Source organism: Anas platyrhynchos, chromosome 1, assembly GCF_047663525.1.
Source record: "Anas platyrhynchos isolate ZD024472 breed Pekin duck chromosome 1, IASCAAS_PekinDuck_T2T, whole genome shotgun sequence".
In the NCBI taxonomy this organism is placed as follows: Eukaryota; Metazoa; Chordata; class Aves; order Anseriformes; family Anatidae; genus Anas; species Anas platyrhynchos.
Genome location: NC_092587.1, coordinates 16,110,571 through 16,138,150, shown reverse-complemented (window position 1 = coordinate 16,138,150; position 27,580 = coordinate 16,110,571). Strand labels below are relative to the sequence as shown.

Sequence of the window (27,580 nt, the reverse complement as noted above, 5' to 3'; positions counted from 1 at the left end):
TCCTTTTCCTCCTCCTCTTCCTCCTCTTCCTCCTCCTCTTCCTCCATCCATTCTTCCTTCCCCCTGTCCGTCCTGCCCTCCCCGGCCGGCAGCATGGAGGGCGTGGAGGCGTACGGCTTCTCCGCCGCCATGAGCGGCGCCTTCCTCGTCTCCTCCCTGCTCTTCGCGGCGTTCAACCGCCGCCTGCGGGAGCCCTACATGGACGAGGTCTTCCACGTCCCCCAGGCACAAGCTTACTGCCATGGCAGCTTCCTGCAGGTGCCCCGGCTCCCTCCTCACCCCCGGGCTCGGCTGCTCCCCGAGCCCTGCCCGGTTGTTGCCGCGGGTGGGGCGAGGGAGGGCGGTGGGACGCGAGGTCAACCATGAAGGAGATCTCGGGCTAAGAATGCCTGAAGTCCAACAAAACGGCCTTTTCTGCTCAGAAACAGTGCTCAGACATCGGGACGGGTTGCCCAGGGAGGTGGTGGGGTCACCGTCCCTGGGGGTGTTCGAGGAGAGGTTGGACGTGGTGCTTGGGGACATGGGTTTGTGGTGGCACTGGTGGCAGGGGGTGGTTGGACCAGGTGGTCTTGGAGGGCTTTCCGACCATAATAACTCCCTGACCCACACGATGGAACAGAGAAGGGGTTGGCATTGCATATCCTAACCCTGCTGCACGTCTCAGGTCTCTGTCACACACCTTTGACCCCCCTCTCTGCTTGTCCCCGTCCTCCAGTGGGACCCCATGATCACGACCCTGCCGGGTCTGTACCTGCTGTCGGTCGGTGTGGTGAAACCCGCAGCGTGGCTCTTCGGGTGGACGGGTCCCATCGTGTGCTCCACAGGAATGCTCCGCTTTATCAACCTCCTCTTCAGCGCTGGCAACTTCTACCTGCTCTATTTACTGCTCCTAAAGATTCACCAGAAAAATAAGGTACGGTCAAAGTTGGGTTATTTTATGCACTAGTACAAACAACTTCTTGACTCTGTGTGTTTACTTCACTACGTATATGAGCTACTGTCAGTTTTAAATACCAGCAGGTACTCGTACCACTTTGGTCATTCCTTTTCTTTTAAAAACGTATTTCTTCTTCTGTCAGGGTGTGATCCTCTAAAACTAGCGTTACGCGTTACTGTAAGTAGTCCCATTGAAATACACATATAAAATTATTATATATTAACTCATCTAGTTGGTTAAGATTCTCCACAAAACTTTTAACCACCGAATCCTGAATGCAGCCCTGTAAGCTGTGTGTGAGCCAAAATGTGTTCTTTAGAGATATACCACATTTGATGTCAATATTTAGAACTGGAGAATAATCCAGGTTAGAAGGGATCTCATGAGGTCTCTAGCACAAAGCAGGCAAGCCCTGAGATCAGACCAGGTTGCTCAGGGTGGGGACTGGAAAAATCTCCAAGGATGGAGAGTGACTGCACAACCGCACTGGGCAACGTGTTCCACTGCCTGACTGTCCTAGTGGTGGAAAAGGAGTGTGTGTGGGGGGTTCTTTTTTATTTATATATATTTTTTTACATCCAATCTGAACCTCTCATTTCAGCTTATACCCGTTGTCTCTTGTTCTCCCACCATGCGCCATTTGAGAATCCTGGCTCCATTTACCTCGCCTTACCTTAACCTCCCTATAGGTACTGGTAGGCTTCTGTTCAGACACCCCAAATCCATCTGTTCTCCAGGCTGAACAAGGCCAGCCCTCTCAGCCTCTCCTCCCAGGCCACGTGCTTCAGCCCTTGTCTCTCCTGGTAGCCCTTTGCTTGTAGGTAGCCCTAAACCTGTTCCAGTTTAGTGATGGCTTTTTTGTATCGGGAAGCACAAAACTGGAAACGGTATGCTAAATGCAGCTTGACAAATACAGAGTAAAAAGGGATAGTCACTTTCCTTGATCTGCTGCTACCCTATTGTTAAAGCAGCTCAAGAGGTTCTTGCTGTTCCTTTGCTGCCAGTGTGTCCTGCTAGCTTATGTTCACCTTGCTGCCTGCTGAGAACCCCAGGTCAATTTCCAAAGATCCTCAGCTACTCCATGCTCAGGTTGTGTCATTGTAGGGGGTTTGCTTTCCCAGATATTGGCATTTACTATAGGCCCTTGTTGAATTTCATACGATTTCTGTTGCACCCTTCCTCTGGCCTGTGCAGGTCACTCTGGGTGGCAGCCCTTCCCTTGAGCATACTGCCCAAGTCTCCACAGGTTAGCATCACCTACAAACGTGATGAAGTTGTACTCTGTTGTTTCAGATCATTGACAAATGTTAATGTTAAACAGGACAGGTCCTAGTACAGATCTCTGCAATATTCTTGTAATCTTTGGGTACACTGTGATCCAGCCATTTTTTTACCTGTGTAGCTAACCATCCAGAACATAACATTCCAACTTGGATACAAGACTATTGTATTTTTAAAATGATGGAGTATCTACCACTCTTGTAGGTAAATTGTTACAGTGGTTAATGGCCTATTCAAAACCTTTTGCCTTATAGAAAGTTCTTTTGTTTCTCTTTTAACCGTAAGAACATTTTTTCTTGCTCTCTGTTAATTCAAGGATTCCGCTACTGTAAAGAAAACTTCCTCTGATGTGTTATCCAACAGAAGACTCTTCATGTTTAAGCACAGGATAAGACACAGAATTAGGTCAAATTCAATAAATTGTTTCTTTTTTTGGTACAAAGAAGTTTATGTTTGGAAGTGGGAATATACATATAAGCAAACAAAAAGTTTCTTGATAGTAGTATAAGTGCGAGAAAATGCGCTTGTGTTGTTGCCACTTCTTTGAGCTCTGAGCGTTTTCTGTATTCTCCTTTCTGTATGGTGGTGACCGTCTGTTTCATCTCAGACTACATCCTTCAGGAACACGCAGCATTTTTTAACGCTGTGAGTTGCATCATGTCATGTAGTGAGTGGCATACTTGGGAGAAGTTTTTAACTGTATGATCTCCTACCTTCTTTAAAGTTTCTTTTTTTTTAAATTTGTGGATTATAATGAAAATAAGAAACAAAAGCTGCACCAAAGATTAGAAACTTGGACTGACTTCTTTTGTGTGCTGGCCTCAAAAGATGCAATAGTAAAAGCACAGAATGATGTGTTCTGCTGTCTCACAAACAGAACCTGGTGAAGAACTGATTTTTTCTTTTTTCCCTCTTTATTTTGGCTATTATAGTTCTTTTATCCTAGGTATGGGAGCAGTTACACTCTCATAATAATTTTGATACCACAAATACGTGAACACTTGACTTATGAAAGGAGTTGGTGCATTTTCTTCGCCATATTTTATCTCACCAGCAATAACGTGCCATGTTCTTGTTTGTCTTTTACCATTGTATCATCCAGCACTCTATATTAACATATCAGGAGCTTAACAAAACTGTAGCGTGTGTGCTCGTGCAGCAATGGAATCAAAGAGCATTAGAGATGCTATATTGTGGTAATTGAATTCTCACAAATAATATATAAATTTATTGGATGTTACTAATCACGTTTTTCTGCTTTTTCTCTAGGCTGTGTCTGGTTTCCAGAGAATTTTGTCTTCATTGACTCTTGCAATATTTCCCACCCTTTATTTTTTTACATTCCTTTATTATACGGACCCGGGATCAGTATTTTTTACTCTCTTTGCATATTTAATGTGCCTTTATGGTAACCATAAAGCTTCAGCCCTGCTCGGATTTTGTGGCTTCATGTTTCGCCAGACAAATATTGTGTGGACAGTTTTTTGTGCTGGAAATGTTGTTGCAGAGAAGCTGAATGAAGCCTGGAAGACAGAGTTACTGAAAAAGAAAGATGAAAAGGTCTCTGCCATGAAAGGATCGTTTCCAGATCTGATCAGAGTATTGAAGTTTCTTATTGAATATCTTACATCACCTAAAAACTTAGTTACGCTTGTTGCTTTGACTTGGCCATATATAATATTAGTCACTGCGTTCTTTGTTTTTGTCTTCGTCAATGGTGGGATAGTTGTTGGTGACAGAAGTAGCCATGAAGCCTGTTTGCACTTTCCTCAGCTGTTCTATTTTCTGTCCTTTACTGTCTTTTTTTCCTTCCCTCACTTACTGACCCCTACTAAAATCAGCAAATTCCTGCTGTCGTTGCGGAAACACCCCGTGCAGTACGGCTTAATCACCATCATCTCTTTATTCCTGGTTTGGAAATTTACCTACGTTCATAAGTATTTACTAGCAGATAACAGACATTACACGTTCTATGTCTGGAGAAAAATCTTCCAAAGGCACGAACTTGTTAAATATGCATTAGTTCCAGCCTATATATTTGCTGGCTGGAGTTTTTTTGATACCCTAAAAACAAAGCCAGTATTCTGGACCTTAATGTATTTTGTGTGCTTATTAGCAGTCACCGTTCCTCAAAAGCTGCTAGAATTTCGTTACTTTATTTTGCCATTCTTAATATACAGGCTCAATATTCCATTTCCCTCTCTTTCCAGACAACTCCTTGAGTTGGCTTTTTATATTGCTGTGAACGTGGTAGCTTTTTTTCTTTTTCTAAACAAAACATTTCAATGGCCAAATAGCGTGGAAGTCCAGAGGTTTATGTGGTGACTTTTTTTTTTTTTTTTAACCTTCATACCTTGAGGAAAAGCCAGTACCATTTCAAGGCTGTGCACTCTGGAATGACGTACTGTGTTTTGCATTATGTATGAACATTTTTGCCCCAGTGGGGATTGGGGAAGGAAGGAAGTTGCATATGTTCTTGGAACTGAATGTGAGGTCTGGTATCTCGTAAAGTGAAGGTATTATAAATACTGAATTTCTGAGCTCCTGGAATTAACAAATTCAGTAGGAGAGGAAATTTGAGAACACTTTCCAGTAATTAATGTGAAATATGGGGGATGTTTACAGTCATTTCGCATTATAATATATTCTCTAATGTACTTAAAGATATGACAGTTGATGTTTCAGAGGCTTCTCTTTAAAACAGAGTACCTAAGTGTTTAACCTCCTTGTTACTTCTGGGTGCATGTTTACTCACTGGAACGGGCCGCTTCCATCTACGGCTGCTAAAGGTCAAGGTATGAAACACTGCTAAAGTATAATGTTTGCAAAAACACCTACGTCCCACTGAATTTTCATGAGTTTTTTTGTCAATAAACGCTTACATTAGTTTTGCAAACAGAATGTAGGCTCTTTAATGATTAGGACATTTGGAAAATTTTACTTCAAACTGATATTTAGAAAATACAGTGGAAGCTGTATGCATCTACCTTCGTTGGGGGAATAAATGTTATTGTACAACAAAAGATAAATTGCAGTTGATAATGTGGCCTATTAGAAGGGGAGCAATTTATGTGTGTCAGACTGAAATGTGTCGTTACACAGTGGAATGCGGTATAATGAATACCCTTCCAAATAATAAGGCTTTTATGTCCTGAAGTTCTGTGCTTGCAGATTTGTATTGAAGTGTAGGATATGAGTACACTCCCAAGTTGAACTTGGTGTTTCTAAGATCTTTGCCGTGCAATCTTAAATAAGCACTAATGGCATTACTGAATTGTTCTTTTAAATGTTTTTCTTATATGTACAAATCTAATGGAACAAGGGAGTATATATTTTGTTTTACAAAGGTAAAATACAATGTATGTGATTTTTTTAAAGCATCTAGCACATTATCTTCAGAATAAAAGAAGTTTGAGTACTGTAATGGTTCCTGTCAGTAAATGTCTTTAATTAGACTAAAAAATATTTGATCACCTCAAGTTAACAGTTGAGCGGTTTTATAAATATAACTAAATTACGTGCTGGGGAGATGCAAAGCTTCACATACTGTTTAACATCTCTAAGGTCTTTCTTGCCCTGTAATGAAAATACTGCAGTCACATCTATGCAAACATATTATCTTATTGCCACTCCAGTCACTCTGAAATGGAATTGCGCTTCGAAAGGTCAGTACTCACAGCAGTGCTGTTATTTTTTGTTTTCTTTATAGTATACAGATCAATGTTCTGGCTCTGAGCCCTTCTCTGTACTAACACCATGAAGACCGTGCTTGGCTTGGATCCTCCTGTCCACTGTCTTTGCGACCCTGTTTCTTCTAAGGAAACCTTAAAGCTACTCAATGAGTAGGTTTATTTATATTGCATTTGAAATGTTTGCCAGGTCACTGCTTTCTTTTTGCCCTGTTGCCAGTATGGTAATTTGCTGACAACGTGCGTACAATAGGGAAAGCAATTTTCCATCACTCCCTGTTTGGCTTTATATCAAGCTGACAGGCCGAGAGAAGCCTGAATTGGTTTGCTTTTCAAGCATCCAGCATGGTTCTTGCAGAAGCCAGGATGCTGTGCAGTGATTTTATTATGATGGGTTTGGGGGGAAGTCTTGCATGCCTTCTGCATCCAGTTTTGTTTTTCTATAACATTACAAAAATGTAAACAAGGTAAAGAGCATATATGCATGTTTCAGTGCAACTGCATTTGTGTCCTCAACTTGTGGTACTGAATGAGTTGGAAGGGCAACGTGGGAAGTGATGGGGCCCTGGACAGTATTTTGACCTGTCTTCAAGATCTCTGAATTTTTTGGCTTATATAGAGGAGCTGTTGTTCATTTCCTTGACAAAGTGAAAACATTCCTGTATTTCTATAGGGCACGGCTGTTTTATTTTGTCCATGATGTCTATCCATGTTGGTATTTGAATGCCTTTAATCAACACTGTTAATGATAAGAGTGCTTATGCTTCAAACTTACCCTCAACTGAGATAGCAGCCATGTTTCCTCTGAAAAGAAATTAGTTTAGATAAATACTATTTAATGCAACTAAACATTTATTTCATAAAGAAAAGTGAATGCAAAAGACCCACAAATGACCATGATAATGACTAATGACCATGTTAAAAGATACTGGAAAAATTACATAGAGAGAGGTTTCTGTGAGCTGTTTTATTAGTTTGTTTTTTTAAGAACGTTGTAAGACAGCATAATACTTTATAATGGGATTCACCAATGTACTTGTATATTTTAATGTAACTGTACAATTCTTCTCAATGTTTTTTGTGAAGTTAAATCAGGCTGAGTTGAAATGAGTTACAAGTTATAATAAGAAATAGGAAAATCCATGAATTATTAAAACATGAAAGAAGAAATTTGTTTTTGGAGTAAAGCTGTATTTTCACTTTTGCTGATGAGCCAGAGGGACTTTACAGGTAACATTCAATATTAGTCTGATTCAGTTTCATAAATCAAGATGGTTGTAATTACATTATGATTAATCGCAAAGAAAGTGTTTCCTAGACATTCCAGAAGTATCAGTAGCAGTTTTAAAATCTAGATATAAGAATTCGTTTAACATACTTGGATAATCTTGGAGCATCTCTTGGAAAATTTACCTTAGTATTTTGCTTCTGCAATATTTCCATTGTGGCTGTTTGTAATGCATGACCTAGTCGGTGCAGAGACATGCAGAAAGAGCTGTGTTTATCCTGGTTTTGTTGCCATGGTCTTCTAGCTTCAGGGGGAATTACTTCTGGTTAATTCCTGCGCTGGTGTAAATTGGCAATGAAATTACTTCCAACAGCATTAAAACAATTATCACTGTAAATTTTATTAATCAGCTATCCATTTAGAGAAAAAAGCTGCAGTAATTTGTTGAAATGTAATGTCTGAGATTAAAAGAAAATGCTGCTAACAATTTTATAATTGCCATTGAAAAATAAAGGCTCAGGTTGTTTTCCTGAGACAGAAAGAAGGTGATTTTTCAATCATTCTCAGAAGAACCCAAGCAGAGAACTGAACAGCCGCAGTGTGGCTGAATTGTTTTGAGGTGAAAAACACAAGAAAAGTAATGGAAAACTTTTGAAGTTACATATAGGTGGTTATTTGGGAAGGTAGGTAGATTGTTTGTAAACAGTAATCTGTATTTCTGTTATTTGTGAGTATTCTGTATTGGTTTTGTTCCTCTAAAGTCCTTTGACAACATGTTTGTGTTCAAAATTAGTATGAATTTTACACCAAAAGCAATATGTGCATGCTGAAAGATTTTTTTTTTTTTACCTATTCCTTTGATTGCGAGTAGGTAAACCAAAAGGATTACTTCTGTTAAAATACTGTAGGAAAGTCTTCCATAGTCTAGAGGCAGACTGTTGATTTTTGCTCCCTGAATGCTGGTTTGCATTTTTTCGCAAGGTGGCAGCCTTGTGCCATCCTGTTGGGGTGACCAACTGCTTAATGTAATGCTGCTTGAAATCACAGCATCAGGTTTCTTAGCTTGGCTATTTCCTGAGAATTAGAAAACTTCGAGTTCTGTCATGGCTGAGTGCTTGTTTCAGTAACTGGTTTAGCTAAAATGTTCATGTTTTTAATTATCAATTTAGAGTGTATGATAAGTTTTAGAAGAAGCACTGGTTTTGCTCATCTTTAAAATGTATTTGATATTTTTATTTGATATTTTTATTTATTTATCAAGTTTTCACATCAGGTCTTAGATAACAAAAATGAAATCTGAAAGCTTATTCTTGACATGATGTCAATATTTTAAACACTACACTTGCTTAGAAAGTTAGGTTTCCTTCTGCTGTTTTATTACCGACTTTCACAGATTGTTATTTCCTTCATATGGTCCATTAATTGCCATTTAAAATAAGAAAAATACATTGGAGGACAAACTGAGGAAGGCAAAGTAATTATACTTCTGAGACTGACACATGGTGATTTTCTGAAATATTCGCTCTTTTTGTTAGATGATGCACATACGAAATACAAATGTTCAAATGTCTGTTAGCCCTGTAGTAGTTGACACACAGCATTTTATATGCATCATCTGCTTTTTGTGTAATGAAAAAGTCTGTAGCCAGAATCCATGAAAATAACTGCTTCCAATTACCTCAAATTCTGTGTTTCTATTCACTGCCCTGTTTTTTTTGTTTTCTTTCCTTAAAAAAGCTTTGCTTTCCTTGTTGGGTTGTATACACCTTTTATTTTTGAGTCAGTGACATTTGTACGTCAGCTGAGATGTCTTTTATAGGAAAGAAACCCACAAGACTCTTAAAAGTATGCTTTAGATGAATCCAGAGAACTGGTTTTTACTAGCAAACATCATTTTGCAGACAAAAGGAATCTGTCCATGAGACAGAAATGCTAACCTAGCTGGCAACCTGTAGCTAAAATGTCCTTAATTTGTGAGTTTTTGTCACTGGGCTTTGTGCTTAATCTCAGAGTGTGCTCAGGACCTCATGCTGTTCCTTAGCTCTGGGGAAAGTTGGAATTTCAGGAGCAGGAAGCAAAAGGGAAAGGATTGCTACAGCCGATTGCTGTTGCAACACTACCAGCAGCAGGCATGGATGGGATGCTCTGGGGCACTGCTGCTCTGAGCAGTGCTCTGTAGCTCAGTTAAGCTTGTATGTGGTGGTGAGGGAGAGGGGTTTGCCATGCCTGAGGGAAAATGTCTTCTCCACATGAAGGAGAGGCTGCCTGTTGCTGGAGCTGGCCTGATCACTGGTAGAACGGTCTTGGTAAACTTGGGAATTAATTGGTTTATCAAACGATGTTTCTGGTACTTAGGTGTGGATCTATAACTTTAAGGTTTTCAAGAAATGCGAGCCTACTTGAATTGCACCCCTATGCCAGTAGTGGGGAAGGGGTTGCTTTTGTTTTCAGATCATTTGTTGTCCAGATACTCCGCTGTATTTATAAAGCAAAAATCGTCATATCTTAAAAAAAATAAACACTTTGAAAACAGTCTTTGCGTGTGCTTTATTTCCTGGATCTACGCAGATGTAAATTAATACACAGTGCATTTGACTGGAATCAGTATGAATTGGTATTAGTGGTAGCACTATATCTTTTCAAAGCTGTAATTGCAGAAGTTTGTGTCCTTAGCTACCTTCAGATCTTCTCTAACGAGATTACGTTTCCATGTTTTCGTATCAACTGTCCTAGAAGTATTGTCATAGAAATAATCTTGTGCCTGCACAGCGCAAAAGGAATGTTTATGGTGATTATCGCTGACAAGAGTCTCTAATTTTAGGGCACTGCTTCAGACCTGCACATTTCAGACACGTAACTCGTGCTGCATTTTCCTGGGTTCCCGTCGAATCTCAAACAAAACACTGCCTGGTTGAATTGGAATCTAAATGACAAGATTGAAAAGAACAAAGGAGAGACGCCCAGGAATATTACTGATTTCAGAGAGAGCATTTTGCCCTCTGGGTCAGTGCTGAGCAAATGCCACAGCATTGGTGCTGGGTGGGAGGAGGCACTTCAGAACGGTAGGGCTGGCCAGGAGCAGCCTGGCTGCTTTTTACCTAACATTTTCTTTGTTTCAGATAGGATTCCTTACTCTGTGCACTTGTGCACTGTTAAAAAACATCGTATGCTTCTCATTACCAAGGAGATGATTTTATGGCAGTGGTCAACTGAGATAGCTGTGAAGGTGGGAATTCATCTGCCAGGCGTCTTGCCAAAGCTACCTGCTGCTGGCACCTACTTTCCAGAGCCTGGTGTGTTTCGGCAGTGTATTGTGAGCTGGGGAGGCCCTCACAGCCAGCAGTTAGGCCAGAAGGACCAAGGTTTGAGCTGATTTCCCCAATAACCACTCTGCTGGCTAAACGTGGAAACTTTCAGCTCGGTGTGAAATGTTAGCTTGTTTTTAAAGTCTCAAGAAATTTTGGGGAATAACTTGCCCTGTCCAGTTCCCTTCCTACAGAAGAACCATCAGCCTGTCAAAGGAAAGGGAATTTATTTGCTGATTATTACTATAATCAGCATGGAGTTGGATGTGTCTGTGCTAAAAATATACTGGTACAGATTTGCTTCAACAACAGTGAGTTTTGTTCAGTTAATTATCGCTAAGATGGAAACATTTTCTGCATTCTTTTCTGAAACGGGAGATAGTTATAGCTCATTGCTTAAAAGCCAAAAAAAAACCTTGCACTTTCCTAAAGAATTAAGAAGAAATAATGTTTGGGATTTTGGGGCTCTCTGATGTCTGGAGGGAGCTTTAAGTTTGCCTCCAAGATAAATACTATTAATTTCCCACCTCCCTCCATTGCTGCTTGTACAATATACGCTGCTTAAATTTTGGAGGGGGTGGCGGAGGAGGCAGCGTTGTAATGACCCAATCCAGCTGATGCATGGCAGTAGGCCATCGAACTTCATCCAGCAACTTCCACTGAGAGGGAATTAGCTTCCAAATTATGAGTCCTGTAGAGTTTAATATCTTGTGGCTGAAATGGAGCACATCTTCTGAAAACACACTCTATTTAATGCCATCAAGTAGTGATGAATTCGCTATGCCCTTTGACAAGCTTTTTCAAAGATATAATAACTTTTACTAGCAAAAAAAAAAAAGCTTTTTTCCTCTGGTTATTGGCTTTATGCTACATCTGTGTGCAGACAGATCTCCCCATTTTCCTCTTGTACCTCTGGATATGCACAATGTCGCTTCCATTTATGTTGCTACATGCAGATCACAACCCACCAATATCTTAACCTACTGACCCACAAAACCATGAGGACTCTTTCCTTCCAGATAGTTCTTCCTCTGGCTTTGTGTTTTGTTTTGTTTTGTTTTTCTTCCCAACATGTGAACAAATTTGGTCACCAGAATTGATGTCAGAACAACACTTTTGACCTCTTCTTTTTTTCTTCATTTTTTTTTCTTGGTTTTGTTTTGTTTTGTTCTGTTTTGTACAGAAGCAGTATCATCAACCTAGGCATACATACAGCTTGCTCTACTTAGGCAAGGCAAGCTCCATGGCACCTTGTATGGATACCCTTAGTTTGAACAGCGTGCTGATTATCTTGTAGGTGAAGCATTGCTTTTGGACTTCTAAGGTCACGGTAATGGAAAAATACCAGAAAATACAACATAGACTTGCTAACAAGTCCCATAACAACTGCTTTGCTGTGGCTAGAGAAAGGGGAACAGCATGTGAGGTTTGGCTAAGCAGCTAATGATTTGGCTGATTTCCTTCCCCTAGAACTCCTTAAATGCTTAGGGAGGTAAATTGGGTAGGCTGTCTGCTGTCTTGGTCTGTAGAGCCAGAGGTACCATGAGTAGCTTGCTGTTGTATTGAGAAGCTTCTTATATTTGCCTCAAGATACGATTTCTTTGTGGAATTTGAGCACATCATTTTTTGTTTCCTGTCTGGTTTGAAGTAGAGGTATCCAGATGATGGGGTGGCTCTGGAAGACCACCTTTCCTTTTCCTTAGCTTGATTAAGTCAAATTGCAATTGCCTTGATGGGGCTCTAACTACTCTCTAACCATGAAGCCAGTCCACTTGAGGGTTTATGGCTTTGTTTTATTCATTTTAACTTGGCAAGAAACCTTTGATTTCTAAAACCAAATTAACTCTGCCACCAAAACTCGTGGGCACATTCCTCTTGCGTTTTCAAATCCTAGCTTTATAATTAAAACTTTGTGAATAGGGAGCCTTTCTGTAAAATAAATGTCAATCTTGCCAGCAATTAAGGCTTCTATAAACCTTGGCATACAATTATGGTACAGATCAGTTAACGTAAGTTGTTTGTGACTGAATCTGAGTCAAAGATGTTAAACACTTGCAAAGATTCCAACTTGCTATTTAAGTCATACATAATAGAGGACTTGATGCTCTTGAATTTTCTTGCCCGTCATTTTGCCAGAGAGTAAGCAAACAAACAAGAAAAAGCTTTAAAGTCAGCTATAAAATCTTGATAGTCTGCAGTTACTCAGGGAAAAAAATAGCATGTCAAAATCAGCTGGTAGTCAACACCTTTCTGTAAGCAGCACTAAAAGATTTCTGGTAGTTTTTGCTGTGATGGATCTCAGGGTAAATGTTCTTCAGCCCTTTTTGTTTTTTCTTCTTGTAGGATCCTTTTTGCAGTATTTGGCTTTATTAGCTCTTAGATGAACACCTGATTTGGGGGTCTTTTTAACTAAAGTAAAGGTAAAGGAGAGTATACGTAAGTGAGCGAGTGGTTCTGCACACATTTTTAACAGCTAGGAACTTGCAGTCTGTAGCATCAGCATCTGTGGTAAGATGTTTAATTACATGACACCGAGGTAGTTATTCAAAGTTGCAAGGAACATTGAGAAAGATCCCTGCTGCCTTTGCAGTGCTGCTGCAATGTTAATGCCAGAGTTAGAAACGGACCTATACGCTGTAATCGAAACGCAGGCAGTGGCACTTGTTGACAGCCTACATTCAATACTTTATTTTCTCATTAAATCTAACATAAAGTAAGCAGAATAATTGGGAATCAGATTTAACCTTTAATGTTACTCTGAAAGTGTATGGATATTGACAATTTTTTGGGTGCTTTGAACATATACTTCTGAGGCAGAGTTGAGGAAGATAATTACAATCTGACTCTCTTTTCCATTACTCACACACTAAGTTAATTGAAATTGTTGTAAGTACAACTTCATGAGATGGATCTATTTTCATTTCAATACCGCATTCTCCAAGGACACTATCTGGAGGATCTAAATCAACAGGAACTTGCACACTAAAGAAATAATAATGCCTTCTTCAAACACTTCAGCCACATACTCTCAGTCTTACAAACTGAAAAAGCAGTCATGAAGACCTTGGAAGATTTTTGGATTTGGTCTATTTAGTAAAATACAAAATGATACAAAAAATGAAGTAAAACTCCCAGCAGTGACTGCTTTTTTATGTAAGGTACCATTTAATATTTAAAACAATCAGATAACATATAGGGAAATAAGCTGAAAAGACTTTTTTTGTAACAGTTTTTCTATTGTCAGCTCTGATAAGGTAGAAAACAGATGTGCATCGAATCTAAAAAAGTAGGACCTAATAGTGCAGGTCTCATCACCATTTATGTGGACCTAAATACCTTAACAAATCTGATCTTTTTATTTGAACCGTCATTAGGACTTCTGTATTTTGTTAACAAATAAGAGAACAAAGCGAGGGCTGTGCCTGGTGGTCCCATGGAAGAGAATAAAGATGAAAATAATCGTGTATGTGTCTGCGGAGAGTTTGGGCCAGGAATATATTCTGTGGTAATGGCAACCCCACTCTACCCTTGCCCCTCAGCACCCAGTTTCATCCCTCTGCAGGATGAACTCATTCCTCCCATCATAGGCCAGCCCTCTTTTTCCCACCTCAGGCCTATCTTTGCCTGACCCAAGGACCTGTCATTCCTGCCACCTGCCTTCAGCAACCGAGCAAATCCCTGCACTTTTTATCACCTTAAGCAGAGCTCCCCAGGACTTCCATTGCTGGCTTCCACGCTGCGAATTTCTCAAGCCTTCAATTCTCTTTGTTATTCCTAAATCCCCCTCTCCTGGAGATCTCCATCTCTTGCCCTGTCTCTCCACACCTTAGCCCCTAGACCTCCCGCAGCTGCTCAACCATTCTTCCTTTGGTGCAACTTTCTCTTCTTCACATAAGCATGTGCCAGAGGCCATCTGCAGTCATACTGACTTCATACTGACTGCCTGGCAAGTGAGGCCATCCCCTACCCTCATTTTTGCTGCTGAAAAACAGAATCCAGAGCTCGTTCTGGCAAGGACTTCAAGAAATCTGAACGTAGGCTGTACTTATCATCAGCGTGGTGGGATGGCACCTCGATAGGAAAAGATTTGCCTGGGGAAAGGAGTGCGTGATGATCCTGTCTAGCTGTCAGAAGGAAAATTTGCAGAGGGGGGCTTTGGTGGTCTTGATTTTCACAGGCCTCTCCAGATGATTGTGCCATTTTAGCTGGGAGGAGCTGAAAGCCCTTTTGCCTCGTCCTGAAATGGCAGCTACAAAGTGGTCGAGCTCAGCAGATTGCATTGCTCCACCCTCAACAAGTGTTACGGACAGCCCCAAAATTGCCAGCAACCTGTTAGCCCAAGCCCTTAGGCTTCTTCATCTGAGGTGCTGTGGTGTCTCAATCTCCTCATCCTGGAGATGTGTAGCTCTTGAGCAACCTCAAATCCAGGGGCTGCATTTCAGTGTTTTCAGAACTTGCTAATGGTTTAACTCGGACTGGAGCTAGTGTAAACTGTGTCACTAAACCACCGCTGGAAGTTGTCTTCAAAGACACAAATACATACCTGCCAGTCACAAGCATTGAATTATTATGATTCAAGCTCCAGAAATCCTGTGGCTCAAAATTAAAGGAAAGGACAATTTCTGTCAGGTGTTCTTAATTTCTCAGACTCAGAGATTCACTAAATGTAGTTTTGTTAAAAGTGGCATGGATATGGAAAACTGAAGTATGCCAGACGACCTTGTAACACTTTCTCGGTGGTGTTCCTTTTTGTTCTGTGCAGTGTCCCACTGGAGGTAGTCGAGACAGAATGAGATAATGCACAAAAGGATATTTCTTCACTAGAAATATGCCTATAGAATAAAATTCACTTTTCATTGCTCTCCATGCACATGTATCCCTGTAAAAGATTAGAAAATCTTACTTTTTTTTTTTATTTTTTTCTGGTGAGACAGATTCTCTCGGTGGCCCATTATAGTTTGATGTTCTTCAAAATGCATGAGTGCAGCTGCTGTTACAGGATAAGTGGCATTTGGAAATGACTTTTTTTCTTTCATTTCTAGTTGCTTTCTTCTTTTTGTATTTCATCTGTGATATGTGGCAAACTAGTCTCGTTGTCTTTCCTCTTACTGGAGAAGGATATTTTTTCCAATTTTGTGTTACCTTTTATTTTTTCCTTTATCTTATGGCAAAAAAATGTTTTAGTATAAAGTGAAGATAAGAGTTAATTAGGTAGAACTGTGTTGTTCTCTCTTTCCTTTTTTATTTATTTTTAATTTGCAATATTTAAAATCTGTTTAGGATACATATAACCCAACAAAGACTTATAACCAGTGCTTTTTAAAGGAAATATATTGTATAGTTTTCTTTGTGGATTAAAAAAAATCCTCACTGAAGGAAAAACATTAGACTGAAGACTTATCTTTTATCACTAATGATAAAAGAGACTTTGTTTGGAAATAGAGGGGTTGTAAAAGCTGACCTTCATGTTTTGGCTCCTCTCACAAGGCACAGACTGGTATTATTCTCCTCTTGGATGGCAGGAGTCAATATCCTCTAATCTCTGCTGCTCTTATAAAACCTTCTCTTTGTTGGTCCCCTTAAAAAAATAATTTGCAAATGATGCATACACATAAAAATAATGCTTCTGGACAATTAAAAGAAAAATGGGTAAATGAAGAAAAACCAGGGTGTTAAGTAGTGTTGGCTGTTAACAGATCTTTGAGTTTCCAAACTTCTAATAAGGTTATTTCCTGCCATTTGAAGAGGTCCTTCACAGGAGTGAGCGGGGTGCTGTGATGGTGTGCAAGAAGTCCACACACCCATTGCAATACTTTCTGTGTTTCCTGGAGAGCTGACCTCCCACCAGCTGAGCCCAGATTTTGGCTTTTCTCATTATAAGCTTAACTTGCTCTCCCCTCGCCCTGGTTCAGGGGAAACTGCCCATTTGGCATTTTTATAGTAGCTATTTCTTCTGATCTATTTTGGCATTTTCTGCCATCATAGCTAAGCGATGGTGAATAGCAAAATCTGCTACTGGAACTGGGGCAAAACCAGCAAAGAAGCTACTGGCTGGGGTCATAAATGACTGGGGCTTATAACAGGGCTTTGAAGCAGCTGGGAATGGTAATGGGTGCAGGACATGACTGGAAAGGTTCAGTCAAGCTTTATGCCGTATCTGTAGGCAAATGAAGCTACTGAAAAGGAATATAGCCTCTGGTGAGAATTCCAGATATATCAGACACAAAGCTAACATGGATTTATTATTTTTATTTTTTTATTTTTATTTTTATTTTTATTCTTTTAACAGAGAAGTAGAGTTATACCAGATTGTTACTTTTCAGAAATAACATTGCTAGAATGAGGACTTTCAAGAATGAAATTTGTATTTACTAGGATGACATGCCTGTTGTAGTAATGGCAGACAGTAAATCAGGATTTGACTGTTAGAAGTTAAAGTACTTCTTAAAGTCAGGTTTGTTAAATGAATGTCTATAAAAAGTTAAAAAATACATAAAAATGCCTAATGGACATTACTAAAAGGACAACACCTTCAAGGCTTGGATTTGGACTTGTTGAAAAGATAGTAAAAATGGGCAATGAATATTCTTACTAACACTGCAATGAAGATATATATATAAAATGTACTATATAAATAACCACGGGGACGAAAGTCCTTGCACCAAGAGACAAACAGATGTATAACAAGGAAAAACGTGAGTGCAAAAGGCAATGATAGGTAATGAAGTTGGTGCTGTTGCTGTGAATGTCAGAGCATCTGGCAAGTATCCTGCAGCCAAGGGAGGAGCAGGAGCCCCAGCCCCAACCCACAACAACCTGCTGCAGGGTTGCAGCAATTAGAAACACCAGGATACAGCTGTAACCAGAACTCATAAGCCCCTGAATATTTACAAGAAAAAGGGAAGGAAAAGGAGCACTAGCTGCTTGAGAAACTGGCAGCACTGTGGTTTGAACCAGATGTTGCTGGGGGTGCTGGTGACAGCCTGAGAGGAGAAGCACATCCTGCTCCCTCCCGCGCTCCTCCTTTCCTATAGCACTTGTTTCCCTATCTTTCCCTGTTAAAAACTCACTGTGGTTATAAGCTCTGGCACAGACTTGCAGTGATCGCCTAAAAATGCTGCAGTAGCCCCTGAAGTGCAGCTCTCAGAGCACATTGGCTGCACACTGTTAAAAGCACACATCTTCTCCATGGAGGTGCTGGAGCTACCCCTGCACCTGCTCTGTGGGTGGCTGTAACTACCTATTATCTCTGTGCACCTCACAAATTATTGCACAGGAGAGAAAATCAAATGTTTTTGGAAGGTTTTGATGCTGTGCAGGAGCCCAGATGGATACAGAGACAGAGCACATGCCTTTGTTTTCCTAGGAACATCCTCTTTCTCCAGCTGAAAGTCTCGCTCACATAGTGTTAGAGGATTTGAAAAACTTGGGTAAGATTTCCAAGTGAACTCAGTCCTGCGTGCAGATCAGCCCCACCGCACACAGGCAGCCAGTCGGGAGCATCCCAGGCACGCCAGGTTTATACCCTCACACAGCAAAGCAAAAACACACGTGTTTCTGCCTGAAAAGCAGCACAGAGACATGGCAGTCGGTGTCGCTGGATGGGGGGAGAGGTGGCCATGCCTCTGCTTATGCTCTTTGGTGCACGACTTACTGTGCAGCTCAAGGTTTTATTTAGCTTAGTATTAAAGAGCCCAGGAGAAAGAGGATGCTCTTCCAATTGTCCTTGTAATAGCTGTGCAGTGATGACATAAATCTGATGTCAAAGTGAGTCCAAGAAACACACAAAACTGTACAGTGCAGTGTTAGCAAATGTAAAGTTTTCCTGTTCTGTGATTATCTGGGACAATTTTCCCTCATGGAAACTTTAAAATAATTGCTGATGATTTAAAACTTGAGAGCAAGTAGGTGACCTACTGATGAAAGCCACAGCTCTGGGCGCTCCTGATTCAAACACTGACATTTTTCGCTCTTCACCTCACCTATTACTGTACAACACTGATAATAGGGAAAAAACAGAGGCCTTAGCACTGACTCTTTCATGTTAGTTTTCCAGTTCATTGCAAATGGTGCTGTATTTCTCTTTAATCCCTGGCATTTCTAGAAACGTAATGCATTTTAAAACAGCATTTCTCTAACACAAAGCAATCCTGCTTCCAAAAGTAATTATTTTTTGTCTGAATGAAAATAAAATGCTGGTATGCGTGGAATTAGGTGTTGCCTAAACATAACAGCTCAAAAGACATTCCTTGATAAAGCTGTTGCTTGTTTCTTTTTTTTTTTTTTTTTTTTTTTCCCTCTCCTAGAGAGTATGAGATTTTCATTACAAGTGGCACATGTTGTAATAAGTCATATCTGCTCTACAAGTATCTATGCTAACCATGAGCATGACCCAAGGCGCATTAGTCAGCCAGAAAGAGCTTGTCAAATAAAGGCTGTCTGCAGGAGGACAGAAGATGCTGATTGGAATTCAGTGAGTGTCAGGGGTGGTCCGTGCTGCCACTGCCACTGCTCCTCTGAAGGCACGTTAATTAAACAAGATGCAAAGAAAATAAGTCTGTCATGTTCTTGTGGTCAGAATCCAGGCAGAGGTAATAGCTGATGACTTAACTAGTTTCCAAAAACCCAAAATTTCCAAAAGACATTCATCTTAAAGGAAAATTTAACTTCATCCTTTGTCCTTGTGTTTAGTTCTTCCTCTGATATTTTAGACCTAGCAATGGATCAGAAGCAGTTCTCTATATCAGTGCATCAGTCTCTCATAAATAACTGCTGTGATTTAGCTCAGGGAGAAGGAGCCTTCTGATCCCCTGAGATTTAAACCAAAACAATGTAGTCTGATTTGAGCCACGCGGATTTAATTAGGATGTCTTTAACAGTTAGTTGAAGGCATGTGCATTTTTCATAGCGAAAATCACTCAGATTTTGATCTACCTGACTAGAGACAAATTATTGTAATTGAAGCTGATGATGACACACTTGGTGATCAACAGTCATAACGTTTCCCCGTTAATGTTACCAGCATCCATCACAATCAATTTGTTGATTGCTAGCCTGTAAGGGTTCACAGGATATTGCAGTATCTGGCCCAAAACGTATCTAATTCTAATTTATCTACTTTATTGTAAATTCTTACTTGACCCATAAATCTAGTACCAATCACAGTGTAACCAGAAACTCCATATTCTAGAATTAAAAAATAATTGGATTTTCATTTTTATTTCTCCTTTAAAACCATAACTTCTCTTTACTATAATGCATGCTAAAACTTTGATGGGGCATTCTTTTTCTACAGAGCACACCTTCTACAAAATAATGAAGAATTTGCCCGTGGCATCTGGATCCCAGAGGAGGGCTTGGATAATTCTATTCTTGATATAAAATAGCGAAGACTTGCAAGGAATATGAACTCATATATAAATGCTGTCTGGTAATTGGGAGCCAAAATATACCCTAAATAATCCTAGCTGGGTTAGAAGATTGCAAAGTTATCAATGACTCGGGCATGTCTACAAATTGATTCACTATTTTAGTAACGAAGCCTGCAATTTACTTTGGGGGAGGAGGGATAAATAGTCTTTGTGTAGGAGATTAATATTATAGTAAGTAGCACTTTCGATCTTCTATTTTAATCAGCTACAAAACAGTGAAAAAAGTGCCCTGTATTGTATCGTGTCATCATCTCTATAGCACTTAAAAGCCACATTCTCAGAGCTATTTTTAACAGCATGAAACGGAGAAAAATAGACTCGGCTTTGAGGAAGATGCATGAGTAAGGTGGAAAGCTGTACCAGAGAGACCTGAAATTTGTATTTCGGTTTCCTAATCTTGGCCATAAGAATGGAGAGAGGGGTTTGCCTTTCATTTTAGTTCATTGCTAATGAGAATTCAGCTGCTGAGCACCCCGGTTGCCCCTCAGGCTGCAGGAGGTGCGACCCATCACCCCAACAGTGCTTCCTGTGAGGGTCGGACTGGGAAAGAAAAAGGACTTGGGGAGATGTGCCAAAAGGCTCTGCCAGGACTCAGGGTCCCTCCTGGCCTTCATCCAAGCCCTATGAGGACAGAGTTGGCATTGCCCTGTGGGGACAGACACCTTGTTCCTTGCTGGAGAGCGATGCAGGAGCTTTCCTTGAGTGGCAAGTCAGGGTATGCTGCCAGGTGAAAAAAAGTTGGTGTATTTTTAAAAAACCTCCCCTCACAAGCATGCCCGTTGTCCATAGGTCTTGCCAAAGAGAGCTTTAAATAGCATCAGACAGCTTATGCAGCCTAATGAAATCAGTCTGTGTTTATGTTGGCACTTGAACTGCTGCATTTCCAAAGGCTGCCTCGCGCTCTCCGTCGGCTCAAGCAGGGATAACGCAGCCACGACCCCAGGCACTGCCTTGGAAATATGGTGACAGACACTAAACTGACAGGAGAAATAGGTCAGAAAAAACACCCACTCACATATTTATCCCTCATTTAGGAAAATGAGTTAACACCTTGTGTGGGAGTAGAGCACAGATAAGAGGGGCTCCGTGCTTTCTGTCCCGAGGCTCCCAAACCATGGAAGGAGATGGAAAGCTGGTCTTGGTGGGCTCCAGCATGGTCACCAGTGAAAGAGCAGACCCTCCTTGGGAAGTCCAGGACACTCAAGTCAGTGACTGTGCTTCTGGATTATTACAAATGTTACAAGTGGTGTTTTACTGCAGGATTTGGATGGAAAAGAGAAAATAAACAGATCTTGCGGGGCAGCCTGCATTTGGGAATGGTTCCCTCTTCTGCAAACCTGAGAAATGAGATCAGCTCTGGCCAGAAACCTCGTCAGCCATATCTAAGTAGCCTACAGCAAATTCCAGACCTCAGGAATGCATGTTTGAATATATGGATATGTCATTTTTAAGCCAGTCTGTCTGGGTCATGGTGAACATCTGCTATTTTCTAGCTGCCTTCATGCCAGCGGTGGTACACGTAGCCTGATCTCCACGCTCAGCTGAGCACCCTGGATGAGATACCCACCACAAGGCAGGCTATAGCCTCCTGCTCTTTCTTTGCCTTAGTTAAGCCTGTGGTTGCAAATCTTAAATAAGCCCTCTGAAACCAGCCTTCCTTTGATCTGTAGTGAAGTGCATCTCTTCGGGTTAGAGTCAAAGGCTACATGTCGTCCCGTAAAACACAAACAAATTGAAGGGGGACATCAGATTTCAAAGTAACAGGGGGAAGAGAAGGCTGAAGAGGCTAATGGAACATTCATTACTATTCCAGTGAAGATCTTCTTCTACTGAGAAGACCAGGGAAACAAACTTATTCCTGCTAATGTTGGTACTCGGTATTGTTTATGTACATGCAGCAGGAGAAGGATCGTAGAGCCATCAATTTAGAAATCACTTCTTAAACATAGGTTTAATCTCTTGCAAATAACTGAAGACTTTTGTAAGAGACAAACTGTGCTTTGTGTGACAGAAATACACACTCCTTCCACCTCTTCATATTCCCTTTGTACTTGCTTAGCTTTTCCTCCTAAGAGCTTGTCCTACCACAAATGCTTTAACAGCATCCCTCTGTATTTGACCAGACTGCTCTGGTGGCTTTGAGTCCTGGGAGCTGGCTCTTTTGTCCTGAAAGAAAGCCATCCGTCACTGACAGGTTTCAAGTTTACCAGATCTGTCTAAAATTTACTTTCGGAGCTGAGCACAGCATCCTGAAGTTGCAGAAAGCTTGCGGAGCACACGGAGATGCTGCCCCCTCACCTTTCCAATGCAGTGCAGGTGTTTCACCCTGCAAAACCTGAGTGTGCTGCACTCTGTGTGCTCCCCTGAGCAGCTGCTCGTGGTGTGAATGTGTACAAATATCTGGCTGCCTTGGGGTAGAGCTGAGAACTAAATGGTCACTTTGGTTCCTGTAATCTGCTCCCTACAGTGAATTTGCTACCCAAAGAGTCACAGGTGGTTAGGACACATGGGGCTCTTAGTGACTCAAAACTGACTTCCAAAGTTGTCATATCCTGCACTGTACTAGTTCCGAGACTGTCTGAACGTTGGTTGTGCAAGTACTTTTCAGACAAACTGATGGACCTTTTTTTCTGAGACTACAAACACGTTTCTATAGAAGAAAGGAGTTGCTTTAAGCAAGTTTGTTCAGAATGCAAAAGTTTAATAAGCTTTATAGCAAGTGCCTTGTGCTAAAACAAATTGAAAACCTGTCCACTGGATCTGTCCAAAAAATCTTAAAATTACCTTTGGATTCAGTTCTGGAACACGCAACAAGATGGAATAATTTAACTTGATTTGACCCACTGGCTTGAAAAATCAAAAAGTTGACTCATATTGATACACTTGTATGGACAGGGATCAATGTTTTGATTGGAAGTCTTGTATTGCCTTGCCTCCTTTCCTTTTATTGCTTTTAATTTCTTTCTGCTCTACCTAAACTCTGTCAGCATCCTTTTGTTAAAACATATGATGACCAGATGACCAGGAAGACGTGTCTTGGGACTCGAATGAAGTCATCTAGGCATGGGCCCTTTAGTCTGGCTGCTTCTAAAACCCGATTTAATTCTCTTTGTAGTAGAGCTTAGCTACACCTGTACCTCATAACACCACCATTTCAACTATTTTATATTAACAGCAATAGTAAATGGATTTTTACTGGTGCTGTTGTACCTTGTAATATGGGGAACTTTTTTGCAATTTCATAAAAAAATTCCTAGCAAGTTTGAATTTGCTCCCAGAAAATAAATGCCAACCTATAAGTAATCAGAACATTTATGCTGTAGGTCCTTGATAAGGTTACAACAGAAATTTAGCATGTTAAGAGTCTTTCGAGCTTTTGAGTACAGAAGAAATTCTTTAAACATTTTATGGAAAGAAAATCATTGCTTCCTTATTCCTCAGACTGTTAGTTGTTTTTTGTTTGTGTGTGTGTATTTTTTAAAATCACCTCCTCATTTTATTTCATGTTGGACAAAATATGTGAAATGTTACCAAGAAAAATATTTGCTAGTGATTTCATTACATCAAGATTCTCCTGCTTTCTCTGGTTTTCATTAATGCTTTTACTTTCTAAATTTTAGCTTCTTATGGAGTCATTGCCAAAATATTGAAAAAATGTCTTCTAGCAGCAGGACCCACCTGCCTGGGCTCTCTGATGACCCCTCAAAGGCTTCAGAAGCAGCTTTAAAAGTCTTATTACTTTCCTGCATTTTTCCATGTAGGAAATGGATTAGGATTAGTAACCGTTATGTAGCTCTAGGAAAGCAACAGATGAAAAATCCTTCTTCAATAGACGGGCAAGCAAAGAAGAAAAGAATAACAGCTTCCAGGGATGGATAAAGCCCAGCAAAGATTTTTCTCTGTGAGCAGGAATGCTCTCAACTCGGATGCTACAAAGCAGCCTGTGATTTGAGCTGTTAGGGTAATGGATCAGACAGTCCAACCAAGGAGGAAGAAAGGAAGCAGCAGGACACGACAAAGAGCAGATTTAGGCAAGAACAGAATTGTGAAGATGTCTCAGTGAAATGTAGTAACTTAAAAAGGGATCGCCTAGAGAAAAAAATCACGGAGGTAGTCAGGTAGCATCATGGTAAAATGCTCCATAATTCTCTGTATTTACCATGTCCTGAAAGTAAGAGCAAGTATTGCTTATTACATGGTAAAGGCAGAAGATCATGTTTTCTATAGCCCTGTTTTTATCACCCCGTGATGACAGGCAGGCCTCTGGCTATGGCAGGGCCCTGAGGGCACTCATGTCCCTGCCCACCTGCCCTGGGCCTTGCCCAGGGCCCAGGGCCCCATTTCAGACCAGCCTCCATCCCAGCAATGCTGTAGGGTGCTGGTACCCAGCCCGAGGAAGGAAATGAGGGCAACTCCTGGCTTGCTAAATGAACTGCACAACTGCCCTAGCCCTCGACAGGGCCAGGACGAGGTCCATGGAGCAGCTCTGCAGAACCAGATGACCCCATGGCCAGCATGACAAGGGACACCAGTCCCCAAGAGGGCTCTGGCTGAAATGCAAAGGCTGAACTTCTCCTGGCCCCAGGAGGACAGAGCAAACTGTCTCTCCTCGGGCTGAGGCTGGACTGCCAGAGCTTCTCTCAGAACTAACCCCCACACTGCTCAGGTTAGTCAAACCTTGTCCTTACTGCTAAGAACAAGACGCAGTACCTGAGAAATGCTTTGTAAGATTTTCTGAAAGCCTGAAGTAGGTGAAAAAAAAATCTTAGAAATGAAAACTGGGAGAAGTTTGTGTATGCACAGGTCCATACTGCAGTGTCATTCACATGACGTTGGTTGAGGATGGGATTCTGAATGAAGATGAAGCGGGAGACCAGGGGAGCAGGAGTGACAATGTGTATGGCATTTATACACACGGGTGCTTGGGTGCACTCACCGTGATCCCATTAAGTGTAGCCATGAGGTCAAACACATACAGCTCTCCAAAGTCTGGAAACACTGTCTGATCAAAATGGATGGATTTATGAAAAGGATTTCCAGTCATGTACTGTACAATGCAGCAGGCAATTACTTTAACTTAAAAGAACATTATTTTCATCTTGTTTCCATAATACATCCTCTTTTTTTTTTTTTTTTTTCCTAAGATATTCTCTCTCATGAGACTAGCACAGTTTCTAGCATTTACTGAATATGTTTTTCGTGGTTAATCTCCAGTCCATAACATTATTGCTGGCACCCTCAAAGATGATCCAGTTTATATTAGTTATCTTCTTGGTATGGCATGCTGGAGGAGTTTCATAATCTGTCCTGTAATATACCCAAAAGGGGTATGTTGTTATTGCTGATTGAAATGCTCCCTAAATGCCAGAAATGCACTCATCAGCATTTCAAGTGATGTATTTATCTGAAGTAGTTTCCTTCTGATAATTTCATTTGATGACTAGAAAACGCAGCTTTCAAATCACTGTAAATCAAGCCCAGAATTTCTGGAGAATATTTATAAAAGCACAATTGGGTCAGACCTACTAGTCTTGGCTGCTAGCGAATGTTTTATCTTCTTGTGATGTTGCCACCTTAGAGCCGCCCATTCAAACACAACATCAACCTGTTACAGCTCACTACTCAGCAAAAGATACAGCTGTGCTGCTCGTGTGAAGGATATGGCTGTGTAATTCAGCTGGCTTCAGCACGCAGGGACTGACATCGAGATTAAATGAAGGCACAACTCTCTCAAAGCTTTTACCTCTAAATTGTCAGCAATGGGGTTCTGATTTTTTTTTTTTTTTTGCCACCGGGAGCCAATTATTTGAATAAAGCTCAGTCTCTTTCTCTCTCTCTTTGTGTTCTCAATGCTTTGCTTTCTCCCCTCTCACTGCTTCTGCTCTTCAACATCTTAAAAAACAGCTTCCAGCATTCCCCACAGACGTTATTATCCTAAAAGGAGGGAAAATAAACACTGTATCTTATATACTTGATATGTGCAGATAAATCTGTTAACTTATTTGAAGTTTCCAGCAAAAAGAAAATGCTTAGAATGGCTAATTGAGCAATTGAAGACAGTAATCTTACAATATTAAGCAAAAAATCTGAATTTACAGACTAGCTTTCTGTAAACAAAATTACTGAGATATGCAGGTTGATTTTATTAACTTCCAAAACCCCCAAGGCAGACGAAAACAAAACTTAAGTGTCATAAATTATTCTAGGAATATTTTCATTTAAAATGACAATAATAATCCAAGCAGGACCCAGCAACTATTGATAACCTAAACCATACTTAGAAAATTTTACAGTGTTCTTGCTAGTTGCTTTGTCAAAATACATTTCAATTTGCCGGGGAAGACAGCCACTACACTTCACATGTACACTGTTACATCTTCATACGTTGGAGACCAAAAGAAAAGGTTTTCTAAACTTTCCATGAATAGAAAGAACATCAATAGCAGCTTTGTAGAGAAATCAGAGGAGCCCACTTAACCACACATTTTGGTTTTGAATTCTCTCTCCACCCTAGCCCTATGCTAAAATTATTCAACTAAATCAAATAATGATATTAAAGAGAACTGGCCCCAGTACTGAGCCCTGGGGGACTCCACTAGTGACTGGTCCCAGGGGCCAGGTTGGACTCTCAGCATCACCTGTCTCCCCCCACTTTTCTAGCCCATCTCCACATCCACTCAACACAGCATGATCTAAAGGGACCTTTTGCACAACCCTTCCCAAAAATGGAACCAATTCCTGTTGGAGAGCCTGGAGAGGACTGTGCGATCCCATGTGTGTCATTAATGACTTTAGTTAGTGGAGGGGGACAGCACTGTGGCTCTAGTACCACTCACTGCTTGGGCACATCATCAGCTCCCATCCCACCTCCTCTCATGGACCAGAGCATCCCTGGTGAGTGCCACAAATCGGAGATGCCACCAAGGCATATTCAGTTAGAGAAGCACCTGGTTGTTCACTAGGAACATTTCTGCACCCGAAAAAGCAGTGTTTACCGCTGCAACCCTTTCTGTGGGTCTGCCTTCTTGCTATGCAAATCCACCGGTGGTTTCTTCGTGAGCCTGGAAATAATTTGTGGCGTTATTTTTGGCAATGTCCTATTGTGTTATTATGCCAAGATGAAATAGGATAACAGATGCAGTAATTAAAAATGAAAAAGTGACAGTTATTTTTGGCTCAAATAGTGACTATTAACTGACATGGTAGATGGGTTTCTGAAGCCAAAAATATATGCAATAGCAGTCAGAATAGCTATTATTTCCCTGCTGTTTATGAAAGGCATATGAATCACGACCTACACCCAGCCAGTTGCATACCTTTATTTCAGATGCTATTTAAATTACATTTAATTTAAATGAAGAGAAACAAACTAAGGAAATATCATTTTTTTTCAGGCTTTGTCTTACATCAAAAATCAGACAACTGTGTATCCTGATTTCCAGAAGAGCATAGGAGACTAATTAATAAACCAAAATGAACAGAAGGCGTACCCCAGGCTGACCTGGAAAAAGACCATGTTGAAGGATTCTTCAGATTTAAAGCAAAATGAAATCTGTTCAAATACACCATTCTCTTATTTTAGTTCAGAAATGTGCACACATTTTGAAGTGTTATTTACTGTTCAAAAATATTGCATCAGAGAAACTAGCTGTGAAGAAAAGGTGAATATTAAACAATAAACACAGAAAGCAAGAAATAATGATGCATAG

At 40.6% G+C, this 27,580-nt stretch overlaps 1 protein-coding gene across 3 annotated transcripts; it reads left to right on the top strand.

The window, feature by feature from the left end:
• The first annotated feature begins 78 nt into the window (after window positions 1–78).
• Window positions 79–27,580, top strand: ALG10 (ALG10 alpha-1,2-glucosyltransferase). Of its 3 annotated transcripts, XR_003497639.3 has the most exons (4): window positions 79–258; window positions 716–913; window positions 3,488–5,013; window positions 5,928–9,670. XR_003497639.3 is itself a non-coding variant. In XM_013103810.5 (3 exons), exons 1-3 carry the CDS (start codon window positions 94–96, stop codon window positions 27,329–27,331), a joined length of 429 nt encoding a protein of 142 aa, XP_012959264.1. In that variant the 5' UTR covers window positions 79–93; the 3' UTR covers window positions 27,332–27,580. The 3 variants fall into 3 exon arrangements, 2 of the variants coding, with proteins under 2 accessions (XP_012959264.1, XP_027314640.1); XM_013103810.5 differs by lacking the exons at window positions 3,488–5,013; window positions 5,928–9,670 and adding an exon at window positions 27,266–27,580; XM_027458839.3 differs by having other exon boundaries at window positions 3,488–9,670.

Coding starts and splice junctions, on each gene's coding strand:
- ALG10 (XM_027458839.3), top strand. CDS start 94: ATGGAGGGCGTGGAGGCGTACGGCTTCTCCGCCGCCATGAGCGGCGCC. Junction 259..715: donor GCCATGGCAGCTTCCTGCAG/GTGCCCCGGCTC, acceptor CCCGTCCTCCAG/TGGGACCCCATGATCACGAC. Junction 914..3,487: donor AGATTCACCAGAAAAATAAG/GTACGGTCAAAG, acceptor CTTTTTCTCTAG/GCTGTGTCTGGTTTCCAGAG.